The 23,176-nt window shown below is 39.0% G+C and overlaps 4 protein-coding genes across 5 annotated transcripts; 3 read left to right on the forward strand and 1 right to left on the reverse strand.

Annotated features, from left to right (window-relative positions):
- The first annotated feature begins 6 nt into the window (after nt 1–6).
- LOC145494738 (uncharacterized) lies at nt 7–6,274 on the forward strand. Of its 2 annotated transcripts, XR_014050291.1 has the most exons (3): nt 7–1,861; nt 2,985–4,312; nt 4,344–6,274. XR_014050291.1 is itself a non-coding variant. In XM_081474315.1 (2 exons), the coding sequence occupies exons 1-2, from the start codon at nt 1,324–1,326 to the stop codon at nt 3,761–3,763; spliced, it is 1,317 nt and encodes a 438-aa protein (XP_081330441.1). In that variant the 5' UTR covers nt 7–1,323; the 3' UTR covers nt 3,764–6,274. The 2 variants fall into 2 exon arrangements, 1 of the variants encoding a protein (XP_081330441.1); XM_081474315.1 differs by having other exon boundaries at nt 2,985–6,274.
- A 3,199-nt stretch (nt 6,275–9,473) lies between these two features.
- LOC145494762 (uncharacterized) lies at nt 9,474–11,143 on the forward strand. The gene has a single exon (XM_081474334.1). The coding sequence runs from the start codon at nt 9,520–9,522 to the stop codon at nt 10,828–10,830; it is 1,311 nt and encodes a 436-aa protein (XP_081330460.1). The 5' UTR covers nt 9,474–9,519; the 3' UTR covers nt 10,831–11,143.
- On the reverse strand, nt 11,139–13,226 carry LOC145494753 (matrilin-1-like). Its single transcript, XM_081474325.1, has 3 exons — nt 12,704–13,226; nt 12,390–12,581; nt 11,139–11,802 (listed from the first exon to the last, which is right to left on the reverse strand). Exons 1-3 carry the CDS (start codon nt 13,065–13,067, stop codon nt 11,543–11,545), a joined length of 816 nt encoding a protein of 271 aa, XP_081330451.1. The 5' UTR covers nt 13,068–13,226; the 3' UTR covers nt 11,139–11,542.
- A 2,090-nt stretch (nt 13,227–15,316) lies between these two features.
- On the forward strand, nt 15,317–23,175 carry LOC145494781 (NADH-quinone oxidoreductase subunit B-like). The gene is made up of 10 exons (XM_081474357.1): nt 15,317–15,344; nt 16,269–16,341; nt 17,166–17,245; nt 19,002–19,048; nt 19,418–19,488; nt 20,002–20,044; nt 20,523–20,588; nt 21,229–21,275; nt 22,185–22,372; nt 22,852–23,175. Exons 1-9 carry the CDS (start codon nt 15,323–15,325, stop codon nt 22,369–22,371), a joined length of 636 nt encoding a protein of 211 aa, XP_081330483.1. The 5' UTR covers nt 15,317–15,322; the 3' UTR covers nt 22,372; nt 22,852–23,175.
- Nucleotide 23,176: the final 1 nt, after the last annotated feature.

Genomic DNA, 23,176 nt, shown 5'->3' on the forward strand with positions numbered 1-23,176 from the left:
TTATAATTAACTCAAATACCGATTGAAGCGCAGAGAAGCGTTTTTAAAAAAGAACTGTCTATGTTGCGGAATGCATTTTACCGTACCAAATAAGGTGTGGTAGTTCTTGGAACAAGGAAGCTGTCTGTTATGATAATGTAGGCAGAGTTCATATGGCGTTTAGTCTTCTCACTGGGGCAAAAGGGACTGTATCTAATGACGAGATGGTACAGTCCATTAGGGGTAGAGTTTATAAGAAGTAAATGTTGGCCTCCTGAAGGACCTGTAGCCGAAATGTTATTGCTCCACTGCGGAAAATTGTTCGAGAACATACTGACATTTGTCTGTAAAAAGAACTGAACATGATAATAATAATTATGCAGTCAATACAAATGTTGATATGCTTGAATCACCGCAGTTTGTAAATTAAATTAAACAGAGGCTATTGTTTTCGAGTATCATATTACCCTGATTTGCTTGCTGGTAGAGTCAGCTTTCTTTCGACCCATGCCTCCTGAGAGTAAGCACCGAGCACAAGAAAGTCCTTGAAGTACACCAGTTTAGTTCGTTTATTTTCCTCTAAGATGAACACCTCTTCAAGGCAAAGCTGGTTCCTGGCATGTTCACTACAGCGGGGAACTGGTAGGAGAGCTCAATTCAGTTCTTTTGCAATTTTTAGTCTTTTCTATAACAGAGCCAAATCACAGCGAAACTTTGTGCTTTGTCGATAGTTTAGGTAGGTCTTGTCCAAAATTGTCCGAAATTCGTCACGGTCGAAGCAAATTTACTTTAATCCCCCATAATTCATGTCGGCCATTGCAGTTTAGTCCGTTCAGCTGGTGGACTTTTGCCACCTGTTTAAACTGTCATTAGTTTGTTTTTCCTTGATCAAAACGTCAGCGATTATTAGAGAACCTTGGAGAGCTCAAGTATTTTAACATCTGGAGATTTACCACCATTTCCAAGTCCAAACCAGAAGGAAGACTCTCTTCACGGTTGGCGGGTTACTGAGTCGCAAAGAAACGGGATTATCTTGAATTACCAGCTAAAAATCTTACATTCAAGTTTGATCAAGATCCAACCCTTGTTTCTTGTTTCTTTGTGGCCACCAGGTTGTATAACGTAAGCCAACGGAATGTGTCCTTGGACAATCAAAATTTTATTGACGAGTTGTGTACCATGACGTGAGAGTCAAACGTCTCTTGGCTTTGATCGCTCTCATCGTGAAAATCACGCTCCCACAAGTTTAATATTATATGGAAGCTTCCGATTTATCAGTTAAAGGGAAGGAAAGCAAACCAAGAGGAACCTAATTGCTAGTGGTCGACTTTGAAGAAGCTCAAAATGGAGAACACTGCTGAGAAAGGCGAAGAAAACCCGGAGGAAAACCCTACGAAAGACAAGGAAAACGAGGAAAACAACGGAAGCAAAGAAATAAAAGCTGCAAAGACAAAGAAAGAGCCGTTACGGAATCTTTTTGCTTTCTACGCTTTCGGGGCGCTCATCTACACAGTGTATTCTGTCATCATTTCAGGCGCGCAGGACATTTTGGCGGGTACTTTTATTCCGACGGCGGCCGTGTTAGTAACAAATGTTGGTCCGTATTTTCTTGTGACGATGATCGCACCCTATTTCATTCACAAAGTACCTTATGTTGTTCGAATAGTGGCGATTTACGCTTTTTTTACAGCTGGTCTGTTTATAATTGTCTACGCTAAAGAGGTTTATCTCAAGTTAGTTGGAATCTGTACAACGTCCCTGGGGGCCGGCATTGGGGAAGTGTCGTTTTTTACCTTGACTGCATATTACGAGAAAGTTACGGTAGCCGCGTATTCGGCGGGAACTGGTTCAGGATTTATCTTAGGACCTCTTTATTATACAGGTATGTTTAAAGCTCTTTTGTGCTTATTTGTAACGCACTACCGGGGTAAATTATTATTTTTCGAGCAGATGCTCGAAGAAATTGTGTCGATCTTATCTCACGCAATGTTAGACTTTGTTTCATTTACGTCGGAAACTGAATATAGCAAACGCACGCTTAGAAAAAGTGGATTTACTGACCCAAACTAATTGTACATCAAAAATCGTGGCTAACTTTGTTCACTTGACTCTGAAGATGACTTCAGCTCAGGTTGTCGAAACGTCAGTCACCAACAACGGTTCTTTTCAGAACTACCATCACCCGGACGATCACACTATACGAACTAACTTTGTTTTGTGATTGAAGGAAAATTGGCATATGTCTGAAAACTTCAATCCTCATTCTTGAGTTGTTTCCCGCCCTGGCACCTGGAAAGCAAAACAAAACATTCCAGCAAGCAGGGCAAATAATAACCTCCCACGAAAAATCTCCAATCCATTCAATAGTAGTTTACCTCTTATCCTTTCATCATTAGGTTTAAGAATAAGCTCTGTCATTTCAAAGACTTCGATACTTCCACTTAATTAAGGTATTACAGGATCTCTCTGTTCGGTTATTAGTTTTCTCTCTTATCATACTGAGACGTCTTTTTTATTTCTAAAATACCTGTGACAGATTACGAGAATGCTGTGCCATTTTGGCCCGTGTTTGGGTTGGTTTAGTTTCTTCCCAATAGAGTACACTCAAAGAGACAGTTAATGATTTTTTTCAAAAAATAATTAAAGCAGTAACTGTGCTTGATTGCCAGCAGCTCAAGTTTCGGCCTCTGTTTTCATTCGGAGGGGGAAATACAAATAGCAACGTCTCGCCTCCGAGCCTGTAGTTTACGTGGTCAAAGTCAAAGTTGTAAGCAACATGGCGTTGTCATTGGGCCGGGTACCATGCTGATGTGACTGTTGTCGGAGTGCAATGATCGTGCGAGCTCGCGTCAGGTTTTGATTGGGTAATAAAGATCGAAAACGTGCCGAGTGCTTAAACGAATATTTTCTCAAAGCAGGACTTGTTTTCGGGACTGTTTTAGAAGAAACTCTCAAGAATAAGATATCGTCTTTGCCTTAAAATCTTCGTTCGTTATTTTTCGCAGGTCTAACAACATGGAGTTGTGTCTCGCCAAACAACGCTATGCTAATAATGGCGGGGTCGCCTCTTCTTTATCTGCTATGTTATGCTATCATGGAGAAAAAACACTCTAAAGCTGTAAAACTAGATTCTACGTCGGAAGATAGCAATGGAACGGAACCACACACAGTCACGTGGAAAGAGAAACTTTCTGCAGCTGGACATATTCTCCCATTGGTTATAGCTCTGTTTGTTGCCTACGTCAGCGAATACGTCATCATACAGTCTGTCATCACTACAATGGCATTTCCAAACGCTCCATTCCCACCAAGAGTTCATTACAGATACTATATTTTTATATTTTTGAGCGGTGAATTTATTGCCAGGTCGTATCTAGCTGTCATTGCGTCGCTAAAGCCCAGTCTCGTTAACGTATTTGCAATCAGACGGATATGGATTCTGTCGTTGATACTGATGGGTCAGTTAGTCTTTTTCACGCTGGCTGCGTGGTATCGATTCTTACATGACGTCTGGATCGTTTTTATTTTAATCTTTGGCGCTGGCCTAGGAGCGGGCGCGGCTTTCACAAATGCTTTTGTGGTGGTTTCAGAGACTGATGCTAAGTTCAAAGAATTTTCCATGGGATTCGCTACCATCGGGATGGGTGCGGGGACATTTTGTGCCGGGGTAGTGGGACTCCTCATGGAGCCTGTGATCCGTGATCATTGTTTAGCTGTATCAGATGTTGGCGATTATTGTTTTACGAGACCTTTTGGTGGATGGAATCAAACTATAGGCTGCTGACACAAGAAAATTAGTTAAATTAAGTATTAGCTAGTGTAGATGATTCAAACAGTACTATCTTGTGCCGAAATGTATCCGTTGAGGAGCAGCAGAAATAGCAGGTAAGCAACGTAACGCTTTCGAGTGCTATGCCATGGGAAATCCAACGAGTCACTTGTATTTTCTTGGTATACACACAAGCCTTTAGGCGAGTGTATACTAAGTAAACACAAGTGGCAAGTGTATGGGATATTGTCCCGGGGGGGGGGTACTCCCCTATATGGGCTATATAGGTAGGTGCGGCCCCAGAGGGTATGGTTTTTCAGCCGTTTTGGTCATAAATAGGGTATCGATTTTAGCTGATTTTGGCCATTTTAATCATAAATAGAGTATGGTTTTTGCACTCTAGCCTTAATATGGGTGTGTTTTTAAGAAAAAGCCACTTTTTCGTCATTATCGAAAAATCAACAAAAGCTCTTCACAAATTATGCTTTCAGTAATTTAGCCTTGGTCTGAACTAGGGAACTAATTATAATGCAGGTCTGAAACAGGTTTTGATTTAGGGGTTAGGTCATAAATAGGGTATCGAATATTTGGTCAGGTCATAAATAGGGTAGGGAATATCGCAGTTTTTGGTCATAAATAGGGTAATGGTTTTGGGAAGTGGGCCGCACACCTCCACCCAATTTTTCTGGGAGTACCCCTCCCGGGGATATTGTATGGTATGCTACTAGACAGTGTTGCATAACCATTTTACACCATGCCATAGAAAATACAGTGGCCATGCAACACAATCAATACCACATACCTGTGGGATACGATGGGAAGGTTGGGTGTAAAACCGTCGAATATACAACGGCTTTCCTGTGTTCTGATTGGCTGTATTTTCTATGGCATGGTATAAATGAAGAGAGCAAACGGAGAGGAAGCTTAGTTTACGAGCATTAGTGTCAGAATTACCTTTTTTCTCAAACATAATCCAAATTTTTAGCTTATATTCCTCATTTCTGTTTCATACATAGCGCTATTAAGCTACCCCCACTCATCCTCTTGATTTCTCCCCCAGCTCCTTTATTCCCTGTTCGTTTTTCAACCTTCGTCCTAGTTTATTTAGAATTCGTTTTTTTCACTGCAACATCGAAGCTAACGAAGCTCTAATATTTCTCTATCGAACGCGTCCTTTTCGGCCAGAATTATGCTTAGACTTTAAACTCCTTTCGTTTTAATTTTATTTGATGGGACTTGGAACCGTAGTCCTGTTGGTGTTTAAATCCAAAATAGCAGATTTTATAGCCGCCAAATCGGATTTGAATGAAAAGAGGAACTTGGGAATGTTAAAATAATTTTAAGCAGTAAGAAGAATTTTAACCTGACTATACACCCAAGGGGACATTAATTTCACAATTTGTCAAATATAAGTGACAGGAATTTTTGACTATCGTTTAGGGCAGTTTTTACTAGTTTATATACCCTTAATTAGCTTCTGTTTCCCGGCGGCCGAGTTATTGTATGTGTTAGGTTTTTGCCTCTTACACTCAATTCAGTTTTGTCTTTCTGTATCTCATCAGTGTTGCAGTAACGTTTGTCGCTGTACCTCATTGTCACTTATTTCATTGTTTGTCATATTGTCTTACCATTAGTCCGTTGTTTAGTTGTGATAACTTGTTCAATAAAATTATCTGTTGAGCCGGCGGGTTTAAACTGACTATTTATTTGACTCCGTAGTACTGAAATAAATCATTCATGTTTATACAAGTGAACTGCGGTTGAGGGAATTTTTAAATTAAGGTTGCCATAAAACAGTTAAGTCCATTGTCAGCTTTTAAAAAAACCCTGAAAAATGAACTTAATTGTTTTATGACAACCTGGGTAATTGCAAATCAAAAACTTGAAAAAAGAAATCGGGCTGCACAAGGATTTGAAATGGTGAGGTAAACGTTCTTCAACTTAAGGCTGGTTCTCTGTATTCGATCGGTGAAAAGTTGTTTCCAAATGGTCGTTGCGATTACTGACTACGAGTTGATCAATCATTAGAGGGGTCTACGAGGGAATACGGGCTTTCCTTGCTACGGGATCTGCTGACATTGTCACATAAACTGCAAATATCAGTCATATATCTTTCAGTTTGAAAACTTGACATCAACAGCAGTTATGCACGAGGAAACATCCATGCTCACATCAGCTGACATAAGCTAACCAGGTTGGAAAAAATTGCTTCCGAAAGAAAATGGTCTTTTTTTTGTGATTGACCAAGCTTGGAAGCTCAAGATGGCTGGACATTGACCGAACTTGATTCTTTTGGGTCTCTACGAAACTTGACTGCGTCTCGGTCCGTCACACGCAGACAGTGCTTGGCCAAATATCCAGCTATATTAGCATCACACTTCAGTGGTAACCCCCTCTCCCTGATTTATTAGGGTAGGAGCAAACTGATGAGCAAATGAAGACAACGCAAATCTTTGGCGTGCGCAGTAGCAGTAGACACACTCTTTAGGCATGCCCTTTACAGCTTACGCAAAATATTGACTCTGATGTCTGCCAATCCAGACTTGCATATTTAACAGCACAGCATCCTTCAATAATATGATATAGGATCTTGTACTAAGCATAGAGATTACTTTCATTGAACTTTATTTACCTGTGGTTCCACTTGACTGATGTTGTATTCTCAGTTTCATCCGTAGAACACCTGAGTATCTCAGAGATTCTTACTGTACTTAATTAAAAAGTATTACAGTTATTTACATATCGCTCACTTAACGACGGCTACTGTGAAAAGGCACTTAAATCCGCTTTATTTCTTATGTTTGCCAGAAAGCAACGCACCAATAGAAATGTAAGCAACTAATTAAGTTCTTAACTTGAGCGAAAAGCTATTGAATGAACTATTAGCATATCAAAGAAGTTGACGATAGTTTGTGAAGAGCATGGTTAATTATAAAGAACGAACGGGCTCGTGCTATTTCATTTCAAGTGGCCGCGAATCTACAATTTATCTTTCGTGAGAGGACTCTACTGATGCCAAGTACAGCAATTTAAGTTTGTTACCAAAGAAAATACCTTTTTTATTGTTGTGACAATACACAAGGCGCATTCAGAGTGAATTTAAAGAAGTTGGTTTGGTTTTTTATTCCGTACACTGTTGTCAGGTAAGTTGTTATGCAAACTTCAGAGTACAGTCTTTTCATACAAATGTTTGTTTTATTTTCAAGACTTTGCCGAAACAAAACATTTTTTGTAAAAGAAAAGTCCAGTGCAATGATTATAGGCTAAGGTTAGAATTAGTAAAAGATGACCGTGACTGTAAGCAGTATGATGTTGAGATGTGGTGTAAACAAAGGCTTGTAAAGTGAAGTTTAGAAAGTTACAAACTTACAGTGTTTTGGGTGGCCAATTTCTTGCGAATTAAGGGGAATGCGCATAGATCTCTGTAACGAACAGACTGATGAAGGTACTTTCTTGGTCATGTCAGTAATTAACTAAGTTTGTTTGCCAGACAAATATGTCTCGATAACGAAATGACAATTCTCTTTGTGCCTGGCTGGTGCTAGCGATGAGATCAGTGTTCGGACTTGTATTACGAGAAAATATTGCAATAACAAACAAATTAAGGGAAGCCTTACGATATCAAGGAAAGAGATGATGGTAAAAGTACCAAGGAATATGTTTCACTGATCTACCATGCTGGTGCCACCGACTCATAAACTATATTCTAATCTGCTAAGGACAATGTGAAGGGGAGAAAAGTGTGAATTAATAATGGTAATAGGACTGAATGGAGTCCAATTCGGTCTGTAAGCATGCGAGTGATTAAGAAAATCGCCGGACATCCGCGAAGCGGGAGTCCGATTTGTTAATCACAAGTATGATTACAGACTGAATTAGACGAAACGATGTCCTGTTACCAAATAATCATAACAATTGCAATTTCCCACAAAAGTAAAAGTTTCATTTGAAGAAGAGCTTTTAATAGTCATTTTTAAATATCATAATTGAAAATATGGAGAATAGCTTGCTAAATGGCTGTTAAGTTTCTTTCACAACAGTCACCAGAGATTAAACCTCCACAATTTTACAAAGCAAGTCTCTTGAATTGGTTACTAAAGTGATTGTAATCAATATTGTGATTGGTGGATTAAGTGGAAAGGACTTTTCATTTTAAGAAAATGATTGGCTCCGATTACAGGTGTTCGATTACAGCCAACTGTCCAATTACACTGTCCGATTACAGCGTAAACTTTGCAGATTAATTAGAGCAAAATACTGTAATCTATCCACCAGTCATATCTGAGGAAACTGTAATTGTTATGATTAAAAGATGTAATAATTCACCAACTCATAATATACAGAAGGAACGACTGATCAGAGGGAAAATGAAGATCTGTACCATGGTAGTAAAATGAAAGACGGTGTTAAGAGAGAGTGTGATCTCTGTACCCCTAAACAGTGGGTTATTGATGCTCCTGTAAGGGACACGGTGGAGCACGTTAGCGCATTGGAGTCCGGCCGAAGCACTCCGAGTTCGAACCCTTACCTGCGTCACTGTACGCGTTGTGTTATAGGAAAAGACATTTAGCCGGGGTACCACTGTGATCTCTCATGGAAATCTGATGGGGGCTACCCTGCGATGGACTATAGCATCCCTTCTAGATCTAGCAGGAGCCTGTCTCTTCTTGCTATCGAAATCTGCATGGATATGCCCCAACACTGTCAGCCAGTAGCCCAAGTATTACTTAGCTTTCACTACTCAGTGTACTTAAAACGTTTATACAGAAACAAAAAATCTCGTTACGTTCCAATTTCAGGATCTAAAATGGCGGAGGAAGATCAAACAAGCCATTTTGACGATCCGGAAGAAGAACCTATTAAAGTGTTAGTGACGTTTAAACCACAAGAACAAGAAACGGACGAGAACCACAACAATTTTGATCAACCTTGCAATGCTGCCGAACCTTCCTTAGAGGAGCCACTAAAGAATGGTGACGACACATGTAATGACTCCGAGACTGAGGAGCCTAGCCTACCTGTCAATCCACCTGTCACTCCCATCCCTTCGTTTCTTGAGGCCGACAAAGCGAACAGCAGAGGCCATGACATAGAAAAACAGGAAGTACTTGAGGTAAACAGGTGTCAGTGGGAAATATCTTTGGATAAATCTTAGCTTGAAACTTTTTTATAGTCCACGTGTGGCCTGGTTAATTTATATTACCTGCTTTAGATGCTAAAATAATTCGCGACAAAGGATATGTAAAAATGTCTTCCAATGAACACAAAACAATGAAATTTTGTACAAAAAATAATATCACAGAGATTTAAACAGGCCTTCAAATTTAAAGGACAAATGGCTTTATGGTCATTTACAGTCCAAAATCGGAAACAAGAAAAACGTGCCCTATTTAGTTTGTGCTATATTGCATACGTAGGGCGGGGTCCCTCTGATGTCGGTTTTCTTGTAACCATCAAAACCCAAAAGCGATTTCGTTGCAACAGCGATGAGAAGTCATTCACTACTGCTGTGGGCTATTGTGTGTTTTGAATTTCATAGCCCATAGTATTAAGTTCAGAACACTATCAATTAAAATGGTTAACATGGCGAGCCCTATACAGCGAGTTAAAACTGATGCCGTCTTCTCTTTTATTTTTAGGGGTGGACAGGCTACAGTAAAAACATCTACATCCAGCCAATCATAGTTAACCATGCAACTTGCGAAGAGTGTCATTGTCAAACCAATAACAAAGCAAAGCGAAGACTCACGAGTGAAGATTTGAGAAAGCAGATGCGCCTTCGAGAAGCCAACAACTGGATCACGAAACACAACGAGCGAATACGCAGCACGGGAACGTTACGAACTAAAGCTCAATATCGGCAAGTAAAACAGATATCACAGCAAGAGGGAAAAGAAATCCCAAAACTGACAAAAGAAAAAGACACCGCAAAATTAAAACAGAGAAAATCTAAAACCAAACTTCATAAAGGATTTGTTTGCAGGACATGGGCTACAAATTACTTGTCGAAGGACGATCAAAAGAACGAAGACGACGAATTCATCCCATTCTTTGTACGAAAATATGTAGATAAATCAAAATCCAACACTCCCGATACAGAGAAAAAGACTAGTAGTCCTACTGAAGAAGAAAACAGAAACAATTCAGCAACTACTTCGACTCAGATAGAGTCTGAAGATGCATTATCACAGAATATTGCAGAAGAATTAAAAACTAAAGAATTCAAATTACAAGAACAACCTTACTTTAATGCGCTCGACAATCGGGAGAAAGCAAGGCGTATTAAAACCAGCTCAGGCCAACTCCAGAACTCATCAAGAGATTCTTATGAATTTATCTACTCCTGTGGACAAGCAATAACTCATAATAAAGAAATGGTCAATTCTAGTAAGTCTGGAACTAAGCATCTTCGTAATGAAAGATCGCGGAATTCTAAGGTGAGGTTTTCGGTGGCGCTACCTATCAAGCAGTTTCCTCCTATAAATCCACTCCAGGAGATGAAGAAACCAAACTTTCCAGCCAGAAGAAAGCGGGAAGTTTTACCAACTCGCAGGCCACATACGGTGGATACCGCGCTTCTGTCAAAAGGAACCATCTTGGTGAACGGTCATCATAACTTGCCAAATTTCCGAATCGTAAGCCAACCAGCTTTAAACAGACAATACTGTGGTCAAAGAGTAACTGCATCATCGCTTGAAAACCTCAGCAAGGAAGGGCAGATATTTTCTCGGGTTAAATCTGAACAAAACCGTGGTAATGGGAGTAAGAGATTTGAAGAAGAACATAATAGTGGAGGAAAGTGTTGTCGACATCATTCTTTGAGTGACCCCAGAGCAAACGCCAAATCTTCGTTAAAGGACCTTGGTGAAAATGAACACAGTTTATATCAGGAGAGCGTGGAGTGCTTCACAGCTAACTGGCGTCGCGTGAGAACACCACCACACTCGTTAAACAGCGAAGATAACGATTCCAACACTGATTCAAACGACACTGGTTTGGGCAGTGAAATTGAATATTCCTTTGATGGTTTGGCGAAGCTAGATGTTTACCTCCAGCCCAGGCGTACAAGTCTCCATGATTGATAACAAGCATTACCATGGCACAGTATAGTAGGTGTTAAGAGAAAGCAAACTTTATTTTACCACCATCTAGGATTTGACTGAACGCCGTAAACACCTGGAAACGACACTGGGAGCAAAAAAGTCAACACTAAACCAAGAGAAACTGGGGACGAGAAAAGGAAATCGCGCACAGTAGAGTTAGCTTTTGATTTCTTCATCACTGCTTTTTTTTGTGTTTTTGAAATGTTTCCTTTTGAAATTGTTCTCACTGACAATTTTTGTTATGCGAGGAGAACTTAAGCCTGGCTAACCTGATAATCTCGGCATCTAGAAACAGCCCCTCAACCTAAATATACACATTATTCAAAGTTCTGTCTGTTGTGTATTCGGACAAGAGAACCGGAGTAATACTATAGATTACGCAGTGAATCGGGGCAAGTGTTCTGCACAACTGCTTTACTAGAACTGAACAAAACTAATCTATGTACAACGATATAATAGTATAATCACGTGACTGCGGTTTAGGGTGAGCTAACCAATGATTACTGGATTACAGATTATCGAACAACTAAGGTATTCATATTAAAAATAAGAAAAAACACTACGCTGACAATCAATCATACTTGTTAACATGTAATAGGTAATAAGAAACTATTTACTGAAATGTTAGTTGATTAATGTTTATCAAATCTCATTGTGTATACTCTTTGAGAGAAAAAAAAAAGGTTGATTGTCACGCTCGCAGAAATTCCAACTCGAAGTAGACAGATCCGTGATCAAACATGAAATCCCCAGGGAAGTCGATTCTCTTGGCGTTGCTGAGCTCACAGAGACGAGAAGATGTGTGGAAATTGAATGAGTAGCATGATTTATGCCTGATGCACAGAAGTGCACATTTAAAATCGTCTGTTGTAGTGCGTGACATTACGGTGTGCTGCACAAGTGAGTGTTGTGTGACCACAGGAAAGATGATTGCGTTTGACGGTCTGGCAACTTAAAAATAAATAAAGAAGATAACAAAACAAACTGTTAAAATGATTCTCGTTTCAATTCGCTTTGCCTTACTCAACATTCAGGTTGATCAGATATGGGACGCCAAGTATATAAATTGTTTCAGCCGCTTCTAAAGTTCTGATATTACGATATCGTTGTTAAAAAAAAAAAAAAAATAAAATGTGAACCAAGTCAAAGGGTAGTATATTGAGATTCTCTCTAACTTCAGTAAGCTGGATTCTCCTTTATAACAAACTGCTCGATTGATCCGAATTCTGCACAAATAAAAATGAATTTCTTTTTAGTAACATAGTTCCATAAACAAGTTGGACAACCTGTCACCTTCAAACTGCTATCTAGTCTATCTAGTCTACTCTCGTACCAAGATCTAGCAAGATGGCGCCCTATAAGGAGAGGCGATCCGGGTGCAACTTAACTTTCCATACAATATATACGCCTACTGTTTTGAACTTCATAGCCGATTAACCAATTTTCAAGCCTAGGAGGACGTAAAGAGGTCGATAGCTAGAGATGGTACCTAGCGAGGTTTTTACTGGTATGATAACTCATCACAACTTGTTGAGTACCTGAACAAAGAGCCAGTGCGATTTTTAAAGCGTTATCTGTCGGTGACATTTCCCTGAATGACGCGAAACGAAACACATGACTCTCGTCGGAGGCCAAAGCTTTGAGTTCAGCCGCGTCAACCTTGGAACCAATTCCCAATGCAAAGATGACTACCCCATCATCCTTCAGCTGTTTCGACTGTTGTTCATAACCTGCGCAAACAATTTAAAGGATTAGAGACAAGATGGCAAATACGCCCGATTTTATTTTGTTAAAGATACTGTTTAACGTACTGATCAGCTGTCTAATCTATTGGACATAAACATTTTCTCACCCTGATTGCTTTTTCCATCAGTAATCGCTAACAAGACATCGGGCATATTCTTTCTCCTTTCACCTTGTTTAGAAAATAACACTTCTCGAGTCTCTTTGAGTCCCAGGTCCATCCGCGTAGACCCACCGTCATAATCCATTTTCCTCACGATCGACTTAATTATTTCGACGTTTTGCCGAGACGTGAATGAAATCTCTGTTCTTGCGCTAGAACTGAAACTAACCACACCAACGTTTGTGTCTGAAAAGAACACAAAGAAGTGGCCGTAATAACGAGGTGACCGTAAGGGGGTGGGGTTCCACTGTGTATTAAGGGTAAAATTGAACCGCAACATACAAACACAAGAAAAACCTAATGGAGTCATCTCGTGAGGACAAGTTTTGTAGGGATACTATGTCTCCTCGTATGAACAGTACATGATTTTATCTCTGCTGCATATGTCATAATGTCAACAACATGATTCCTCGTGAATACCTCACAGTTTAGGGACGTTGAAAGCAAACTGATTTAAATGGATAGAATTGCAATCATCTTAGTTCTTCTTTAATTACCTGTGGGCGAAATGTGAAAACAATCAATAACTTCGTTGATAAATGTTTTCATATCTTGGTAGCTGACATTACCAATACTGCCTGATGAGTCTAACAAGAAAGCAATATCCAGTGCAAAGGGACAAACTGAAACAAAACACATAAGAATGAAATTTTATTCTGAGTTGTGGAAATTAATTATACTACTATAAAACAAAATGTTTGATCTATTAACATAGAGGCAATTGATATTGTAAATTGTTTTATTTATTTTTTGTATGTTAAACTTTTGATATTGACGCTGAAGGCCCTTCATCTGCTTAAACAGTGTTTTCTTGGCGACCTTTATGATGGGCAATAAGCTTCAGCATTTTCGAATTGTCAATTTCAGAAATGCTTTCCAAATTTCATCTGAAACTTAGGAGAAATTCATTGATGTGAAAAGTGATCTAAAGATTTAAAAACTTTTTTAAAACTGGCTCATTGGATAACGCAATTTAAGCGTTTTTATCGCCTTAGCCATCACGGTATATGAGCCATTATACCATGCCCTACAAATATGGATCAATATGATAAGCGTGCGCGTAATTGTTTTGCGCGTTTTTATTTTCATTTATTTTGGGGGCGTTTTCAATGAAAGAATTATTCCACTCACGCTTGTTGGATATGAGACTGATGATTATAGCCAACGAGGCGCGTAGGTATCTGTCATCTCATATCCAACACGCGCTCGTGGAATAATTTTTAAAAGCTGATCAGCATAGTGACTGAGCGATCAAAAGGCCGTATGAGTTGAAAAAAAAAGTGTTCATTAAAATTGTTGATTCTTACCTGCAGCAGATGTGTTCATAAACGTTACTTGAAGCTAGTAAAGAGAAAAGAGAAAAAAAGTGGCAAAAATAAATAAATAATAAAAAAAAATGACTGGTGTAATTGTTGTTTCTGGCTTCAGTTGCCTTAAAGACTTGTCCCTGGTAGTCATTACGCTCTAATCTGCGATCAGACGTTCTTTTTTCGGCGAGACATGTGCCACAGACATGGGTCTCAATCCGCAGAGCGAAATTAATAATAACGGAAATGAAAGTTCCTCATGAAAACAGTGATAAATCCGAAAACTGGGCAATAGAACCAACCTAAGATTAAAAAAAAAAATAGTTGTTGATGGTCTCTTCAAACCGCTGAGTTTATGAATGGTAAATGCGGATGACTTTGATGTTTTTTTAGAGAGAGAAAAATACCCAACGAAAGAGGCTGTCGAGTTTATAAGAAAACCTAACTGGACCTGACTGGAGATGCGCGCGGGAGTTGAGTAAATGTAAATCAAAATCTAAAAATCAGCAAAGCTGATCGAACAACATGCTTAGCTTTTTGTGTGTTTTTCAAAGCTCCATTGGAGTGAACAGTTTGCACTCTAAAGAGTAATCGAATTGGTTCTACTGCTGTGTAGTTTTGGGACCGCTCAAAAACCAAATAGTCGTCTTAAAGGTTGTCTGATCACTGAAAGTAGCAAATTACTTTTTTCAGCAACAACTTTTTTTCACTATCTGTAACAAAAGATGCAATGATAAGTTATATTATCTTCTGATGAGATCTCCAAATTTCACTCGCTCGAAACTGCTAAAGAATTTTTCTAGAAAATATAAACGAACGTCTCTGAAATATCATCTAAGTTGTTTGATTAAGGATCGAAGTGGCTTAGTTTTCTTACCACTGACCTGCAAAAGGAAGAGTGCTTTTTTCAAAGTCGCTTTAAATATGTCCATTTTGCATCCTGTTTTGGTGCAAGGCCTTCGATATTGTTGCATTGTTATTTGAACTGCTCGATGGACGCGAAGCAAAATCGAATAAACACATTAGTGCGTTTCCTTTGTATTGATACGCTGCAGTGTAATTCAGCTGCTTAAACCCAAGAAAAATCATAAAAGCAATTTGAAAAGGTGCGATTTCGAAGTGATTTGTATGTCAAACCCTGATTGGAGGGGTGTCAATTTCACATAGACAGTTCATTTACCTCTTTATGACGTATCAAACCCATTCCTTCACACGACATTACTTGTAATCGAGGCTGTTATGTAATGTAATATTCAAGATGGCGGTCGCGCTGTGGAGAGGTAAGTGGGGTTGCGTTCGTTGGTTTTTGGGTTTTAAAATGTGCTCCAATTTCCCACGATACAAAATTTAATATTTGGTTGCTAATGTAATAATTTTTGTATTAATACTGAACTCTGATTCTGCTACTGGTGATTTAGTCGATGTTTTGTCTGGTCTATGTGATCTGCTCTTTATCAGTAAGATTTTGTGTTACGTATGTTCATACATGCTCGTTTAGTTAAGTTACTGACCACTTATTTAGGTATATTTTCCTCTCTTTTTGCTTATGTTATGTTTTTAACCACAGCTCGAATACCTTAAAGCCAAATATTACGCGATATTTCAGCTTTCTGGTGCCTTCTTGGCATGGGAAGAGAGTCAAAACACTGCTAAAATATCAAACTAATTTTTGATGCATATATAACAAACCCATGTCAGTGAGGCACAGGGAAGTAGATATTATTGAAAACCTCGTAAATGGCCAGTGTTTTGAATCGCAATTTGTCATGTGTAACTTTTAATCTGCTTAAAACTGGTCAAAAACCATTACTTTTTAAAATTAATTTGTCCTTGACTGTGGAAGGTGGCTGATTAAGTGGTAGAGCCATTAGAGCAGAGTTTACATCTGGTTTCTCAATGATTTTAAAGAGAAGGGAATTTTTGTTGTGCAGGGTAGATGTTTGTAAACCATATCTCTAAAGTTTTTATTGGTTTTGAAGGCTGTAGTGTAGCTGTTAGAGCCTGAATACAGTGTATGTTTTCTTCGTTTGGAGAAATTAATCCCTGGGCTTATGTTTGCTATCAAAATGGGGTATAATTACGTAGCTTTAAAGAGTACTGTTTCAATCCCATACACCATTCATTGTTATTTTAGCAAAAGATGTCCTCGAGGCAATTCTTTTACCTGTACATGTATCTGAATCCCTGCTTCTCTATCATGCCAGGTCGCGGTGGCTTGCCAGCTTTAAGCCAGGGATTCTTGAACAGTGTAATGCTATGGAGGGCAGGCCCACAAGGGTAAGTGTGGTATTGAAAGGTTATAGTTTAGAGGTCACATTTTTCCAAAGTTGAAATACATTTCTTACATGCAGATGCTCACAACCGAAGTGGCATGGTTTTGGCTTTCAGTGGCAGAATAAGTATATTTTAAAACATCCCAAATTCTTTACGTTATCTTTTGTATGACTTGTTACCTCATCCCTGAAGTTTAAGTTGCTGGACCTTCCATGTTGTAACACAGTGTTTCATCACAGAATCAGAAATGTTTGGTTTTGCTTGTTCTCTGCATTGTGCAGGTCCAGAAAATATCCCTACTCCCCCACAGAAGGGATTGGAATTTCCCTGGGGGGTGGGGGATTCTGTAAGACCAAAAATTTAAAGAAATGTGTGAAGCTTTATTGGAATTTCCAGAGGGGTGGGGGGTCTTAGAAAAAATCCCTTCCATGAGGGAGGCATGGATATTTTCTGGAACTACACATTGGCAAATAATCCATGCTCCTATTTGCTGGTAATTTTTTAATTTATGTGAAATACAAAAATTCTATAAATTAGTTATTTTTTTCCATTGTGTATCCCCCTGTTGTCATTTGTACTGGAATAAAAATCAGTCAAACTTTCTTCTTTGTTTTTACTGAATCGAGCTCAGTCATTCTCCATACACAGTAGAATACTTTTCTGTATTTCCACACTGACATGTACTGTACCTTTCTTAGCTTTACACGGATGTTGCGGCATGATGTCCTAGAGCTCTCTCTCTCTCTCTTTGCGACAGCTACATGTAGTCCTCTTCAGCTTAAACTTGAAATCCCTCCGATGATCAGATTTTTATCATCTTTCTACAGACTAGTGGTTGTGAATAAAAAGCAGAGTATAACAACTGGTTTTTCTGCAAAGCCAAAAGGAAAGTTGGACAATGCTGCAGGTACATGTAGAGTTTTTGTTATTAATTTGGTATTGTATTAAATGCACTTCAATGCTATTTAACAAAGTTAACAACAAGGAGCTCAAGTCTTACCTTTGTGGTCAGCATTGTCTTGCTATGCACATGTGGCAGGATTCCTTGTGTTCTTGGACCAAAGGGCATTGTAGCAGTTTGCATGTAGTCAGCGTTTTCTTGAGCATTATCATTTCTTGGGTGTGGAGGCTCCTCTCAGAAGCTGTTCCACCCACCTACCACTCTGTTTCCCTCCCTTTTTTTCCCCACTGTTTTATCAGTGTGTTTGGTGCCTGTTTTTCCCCTTCCATGTGGGGGCCCATTGCTGGGTTGTTAGTATTTCAGTGATCCATCTAGAAAAAGGTACATGTATCAGTGAGTGCAGGGACTCACACAACCAAAAACATGTGAGTCCCACACACAGGAGTGTTAGTCCCACACTCATCATTATATAAGTTGCACCTATGAATAACACAATCAATTAAATGAGCTTTGTATTTTGTTAGTTACTTTTTTTACCTTGGAGGGCCATCTTGTGTCCGAGGAGACCAGCATGCCAATTTAGAGTGGTGTTTGAAAGCTTCGTTACTCATTCCATCCAATTTCCTAGCCTCCAAGCAGACTTTACAATACATATAATTTCCATTTTTCTCGTAGACCAGCCACAAATATGTTTTGAGCCACGGCTCGAAAAATCTTTGTTCCTTAGATTTCGCAGATTTTGCTTGTGCTGATTCTTCATTGTCTTCATTCGCTTTTGCATCATCCTCCTCTACTGCAGTTGCTGCTTCTTGCTCTTGATGTTTACTCACTTCAGGCCGTTTTGCAAATGAGAGCTGTGTTTGCCCCTCCAGGGGCTTAAGTTTTTTCTTCGGTCCCATATAACTGGAATAACAATGTCTGTCTTACGAAAGCAAGCAGGAAGAGACAGAAAGCACGTGTATGGAATCGAAAACCATACACTTCTGTAAAATACCGCTGATCAGTAAAATTGAGCCTGCAATGACCAGAACATAATGGCGTTCGCTTTATGATCACGCATTGCTTACTTTGATACGTATTTTGAGATTTTTCATAAATAGAGAAGAAAAGTCATCAAGTCATGACCATAATAGAGAGAGGGTAATTTTTTTGCCTCTAATGGGATGCATCTGGGACGAAATTTGTGCATCTTTTAGGAAAATTAGGAGTCTGAGACGCGGGACGCGCAGGTAGATGGATCACTGTATTTGCCAGACATGGGAGTGGTCACTATCTAGGAGCTGGCTTTCAGTAGTGGAAACTCCTGGATGTCTCTGGCACTCAACCTTCATTTTGCAAGGCAGTTTTTTAATGATTGCATTTTTCATTCACAGCACTACAGTGTATGTCTGAAATATTTCAGAAATGACTTTCTATCAGTAATAATACTGTCCATGTGGCAAATAGGGTTTTCATTGTTAAATCTTGTAATAAAAGTGACAAAATTAGTAGTGAAAGATCTTTAAATCATGGAATTACATGTAGCCATGCAAATGCTGGCGCAGGCTTAAGAGCGAGGACAAATGTTTTTTGCTCTATTAGCTTTCGTAATCCAAATCCATGTCTTCTGAGATCTGAGTTAAATCCAGTCTCGGATGCAATAATCAGTACGACAGGTATGAAATTACATATAACCTGTATATTTTACATGTGAAATATTGTTATGTACATGTAGTGTGACTCTACTAGTATAATTATACATGTTTTTGGTTGTGTTCTGCAGAATATGTTATTGCCAGAGTTGATGACGTAGTGAACTGGGCTCGCAGGGTAAGCTGTCAAAATCAACAGCACAAATTAGTAGATATATATGTAGTTTGCTAGTACTTACTAATTTTTTTTTCAAAGGAACATGTTTTTCGGATGAGAATTATGGTAATTTCGAGACCCCCTTTTAGGCATGTTCATACCATATTTTCTTGATAAGCTACTGTTGACATTGTCATTGAAATTTGGCCTTGTGGACTTGGCTTTTGTTTCACTTCAGTTGAGTCAAGGCAGATATTTATTTGAAAGGGTTTTCATTCAATATTTTTGGTGCAGCTCTATGTAAATGTATCTAGTCATTACACTAACAAATACATTGTGAAGGTCATGAATAAGACAGTATTTAAAAGTTACTTTCTGTTTTTTTTGAAGGGCTCTTTGTGGCCGATGACATTTGGTCTTGCCTGTTGTGCAGTTGAAATGATGCACTTTGCTGCACCAAGGTACAGCCTAAATAACTTCAACTTTTATATGATAAGTGCTATTGGAACTCATCAACAAACTGCTAAAGGAAAGATGAACAGCCAGCACAGAAACTAAATATTTGTATGTTCACAAACCTGTACTGGAGAAGTCAGGAAAATAAATGCTGGGTTTGACAAATATTGATAATCATGTTGAATCAATTATTCCTATCCAGTCAAAGATTAGCAACCTCCACCCTGAGAATACTTAGAAAGTTGTCATGTCATCATGATACAATCCATTTCTGTATAGCTTAAAGATGAAAAACTGCATGTTAAATCCATTCTTGGACCCTAGAATGTACCATCATCTGATTCTTGTTCCTCCAACCTTAGTGCTGTTTGTGCTAGTGTTAGAGCCCTGACCGAGGCCCTTGTGTTCTAGTTTTGGTAAAGATTTTTACTCTTAGTTCACAAACCATAAGTTGAAAAGTACAATAACCAAGTTTTTGCATATATATGTGCAACTTTTTTCTTTCTCTTTTTTCATAGATATGACATGGACAGGTTTGGTGTTGTGTTTAGAGCAAGCCCTGTAAGTACATTGTATTTGACATGTACACATAAGAATACATAAGTTATCATATGTTGTGTGCATCCTGTTCATAATATCTATAAATGCTAGTACAAAATGTTTGGGCATCATCTTGTCACCATTATCAAAATTATGCAGATTTTTAAGTAGCCCAGTTTGGATATATATTAGTTTAGGTGTGAAAGAGTCCTAAATAATATTCATGTATGTATATCCAATCCATGTGACTTAAAATCTGCATTTGACAATGGCGACAAGATAACACCGAAACATCATGTACTAGCGTTCATGTTTCTTTGAAAGTGGTTCTCTATATCGTATTTAATCAAAACAGCCATAAACAATATTTTATGGTTGTACTGTACCAGGCATCCACATTCACATGTAATTTTTACAATAATTATTACTGTAAAAATTCAGTCTCTTTGTGGATGCTTAGTACTTATACATATTTATTTCAAACTTTTGCTTTGTTTAGCGCCAAGCTGATGTGATGATTGTGGCTGGAACTCTGACTAACAAAATGGCCCCAGCTTTGAGAAAGGTAAGGGAGCAGTGTGGTAACTCATTGTATCAATGGAAGGTGATATGCTTACAATGTAAAAGCAGTTAATTAAATTTGATTTTGCATAACAATGCTTCCTCTCTTGTACAAGTGCTGTCAAGGGTTTGCCCTCTTGTGAGTGTCATTTTAATTCCCCTGGACTGAAGAAAAAGTACAGGTCTCCACTTTAGCCATTGTAACCCTTAAACTTCCCTGTACTAACTGATAAAGAAAAGCTGCAAAGGCAACTTTGCAAAGGACTTTTTATCAACAGTCCTGTGACATTAATCAGTTTCTGGCTAGATAATAAAAAATATCTTAATGCATTCCAAAATTCTCAGTTTGCTGATATCCACAAGACCCTTGTTGATTTGAGAGACAGGTAGTGTGTTGGACTCTGGATTAAAAACTTCAAGGGCTAGCTGAGGAAGGTCTTGGACAAGACACTCTCTCAGTGCTTGTATCCGAACTTAACATAAAACCAGTTTCCCATCCAGGGCTAATGACAGTACTTTTAGCTCATGGTACAGAAAGCATGATAAGCTTCAGCAGTGTGTGCTGGTTTCTCCAAAGTGTGATTTTAATGTCCTTTTGCAAGAATCTCAGTGAGCAGCATTTAACCCAAATTTTGTACATTTAGGTATATGACCAGATGCCTGAACCACGCTGGGTTATCTCCATGGGAAGGTATATAGTCTTCATGTACATTTTGTGTTTTACTGGATAAAGTTTTCCAACTACATGTATGCTAAACCTCTGCAGCTGTATGATCTCTGTGTTTCCACCTGTTTTTACAGTAGCTGTCATTTACTTTGATTTGTTTCATCGTACAGTGTACATACTGTATGCGGTGACTTAAACTGGCTGAAAATTGTAAATGTAAAATGTAAACAAGTAATCGTTGATTTACATGTAAATTTTCCAGGAAGAATAACCTTTCAAAAACAGGTCCCTGAAAGTTTCCATACTATCATAGGTAAAGTCTGTATGCGAGCCTTATCCCGGTTTCTGTAGCATGAAGCGACTAGGAGTATTTCTACTCCCCCCTGGATGGGATGTTAGTCCATCGCAGGGTTACCCCCAGCGTTAAGTTCGCCGGTACCCATTTATACACCTGGGTGGAGAGAGGCACTGTGAGAGTAAAGTGTCTTGCCCAAGAACACAACACAATGTCCCCGGCCAGGGCTCGAACCCGGACCGCTCGATCCGGAGACGAGCGCACTAACCATGAGGCCACCGCATGGCAATATAAAATTGTATCAGTATGCAGCATATTGCCCAGTTCATTTTGAGACACCGTGAGTTTCCTTGATAGCAGAATGCATAAAAAATAGGGGCAAATTGTCGTGTCCCCATCTTCAATACGTTTTTTTGTGGACCAATTGAAAAATTTCAATGAGACAGGCCAACCGTCAACTTTCTCTAAGAGTGGGCCGTGTGGCTCAAGCTGTCCAATTCAGAGAGGCTTCCCCCTTAAATATTTAGTAACTATATAGAGAAACAACTGTCCACTTTTCAATGGTGTCTGCTTAAGAGAGTTGATTGTACGTATATTTATTACTGACATATTTCATACTCCTATTTTGGTCTCGACAGTTGCGCTAATGGCGGAGGCTATTATCACTACTCCTACGCAGTAGTCCGCGGCTGTGACAGGATTGTTCCAGTAGATATCTATGTCCCAGGCTGCCCTCCTACAGCCGAGGCACTGCTGTATGGAGTCCTGCAGCTGCAGAAGAAGATTCGCCGTAGTAAGCCCATCAGGATGTGGTACCGAAAGTGAGGTGTGTAGAAGTGTTTACAGTGTTAGCAGTACAATCGCTGGCTTGTACAGCTGTGCTAGTGAGCAACCCTGGAGGGAAAGACGATGGGGGAAGGCGAGATTCCCACATAATAGTGTTTACATATACATGTACGACAGAAACAGGTTGTCGGTAAGAAGTGGTTCTTCTTAGGGGGTGAAAATGAACTAATGCGGTGTCCATAAAGACGCTATTTTGGTGCCTTGCGGGGCGCTTTCAAAATTTTCAAAGATCACCCTTGTCAATTTTATGTCCTGGTTCTCCCTCCCGTTATTATTCAAATCGTCTTAGTCTGTTTTATATTAATCCCAATACGTCAACAAGAAACCAGTAATTCAGAGAGAAACACGGATGGTTGTGAGAATGGAGGATTACGCTGAAATAAACATAAAATAAAATTAGACTTAATTTTTCGAAAAGCGCCATAATTTTCATTTATTTTTATTTTTTTGTTATTACAGGCGACGTTTTGGAATCAAATTGATCCTGTACTACGCGACTGTCAGTTTTTCAAATATTTTTTTTTTATTGTAAATACAAGCACTTGTGGTCAGTTACTAACAAAGCGTATCAAAGACCTTGCTGATTTTGTAAAGTATTGTAGTCATTCCCTCCTGTAATTTCCATGTTAAGGATGTTGTGTTGAAAAAAAAAATCGCTTCCTGATAATGTCGGGCGTATTGTAATGGGAAAAAAACTTGCAACTCGTGAATGACCAGTTATAGTTGCGCGAGCTAAGTGTCTCAATCTGTGGAAAAAGAAGTGTTACAATAAATAATGAACTGC

Source organism: Orbicella franksi, chromosome 1 (assembly GCF_964199315.1).
Source record: "Orbicella franksi chromosome 1, jaOrbFran1.1, whole genome shotgun sequence".
Taxonomy (NCBI): domain Eukaryota; kingdom Metazoa; phylum Cnidaria; class Anthozoa; order Scleractinia; family Merulinidae; genus Orbicella; species Orbicella franksi.

Coding starts and splice junctions, on each gene's coding strand:
- LOC145494753 (XM_081474325.1), bottom strand. CDS start 13,067: ATGACTCCATTAGGTTTTTCTTGTGTTTGTATGTTGCGGTTCAATTTT. Junction 12,582..12,703: donor TGATGGAAAAAGCAATCAGG/GTGAGAAAATGT, acceptor TTGTTTGCGCAG/GTTATGAACAACAGTCGAAA. Junction 11,803..12,389: donor CGCACTGGCTCTTTGTTCAG/GTACTCAACAAG, acceptor TTTATTTTTAAG/TTGCCAGACCGTCAAACGCA.
- LOC145494762 (XM_081474334.1), top strand. CDS start 9,520: ATGCGCCTTCGAGAAGCCAACAACTGGATCACGAAACACAACGAGCGA.
- LOC145494738 (XM_081474315.1), top strand. CDS start 1,324: ATGGAGAACACTGCTGAGAAAGGCGAAGAAAACCCGGAGGAAAACCCT. Junction 1,862..2,984: donor AGGACCTCTTTATTATACAG/GTATGTTTAAAG, acceptor TATTTTTCGCAG/GTCTAACAACATGGAGTTGT.
- LOC145494781 (XM_081474357.1), top strand. CDS start 15,323: ATGGCGGTCGCGCTGTGGAGAG. Junction 16,342..17,165: donor TGGAGGGCAGGCCCACAAGG/GTAAGTGTGGTA, acceptor ATCTTTCTACAG/ACTAGTGGTTGTGAATAAAA. Junction 20,045..20,522: donor TTGTGTTTAGAGCAAGCCCT/GTAAGTACATTG, acceptor TGCTTTGTTTAG/CGCCAAGCTGATGTGATGAT.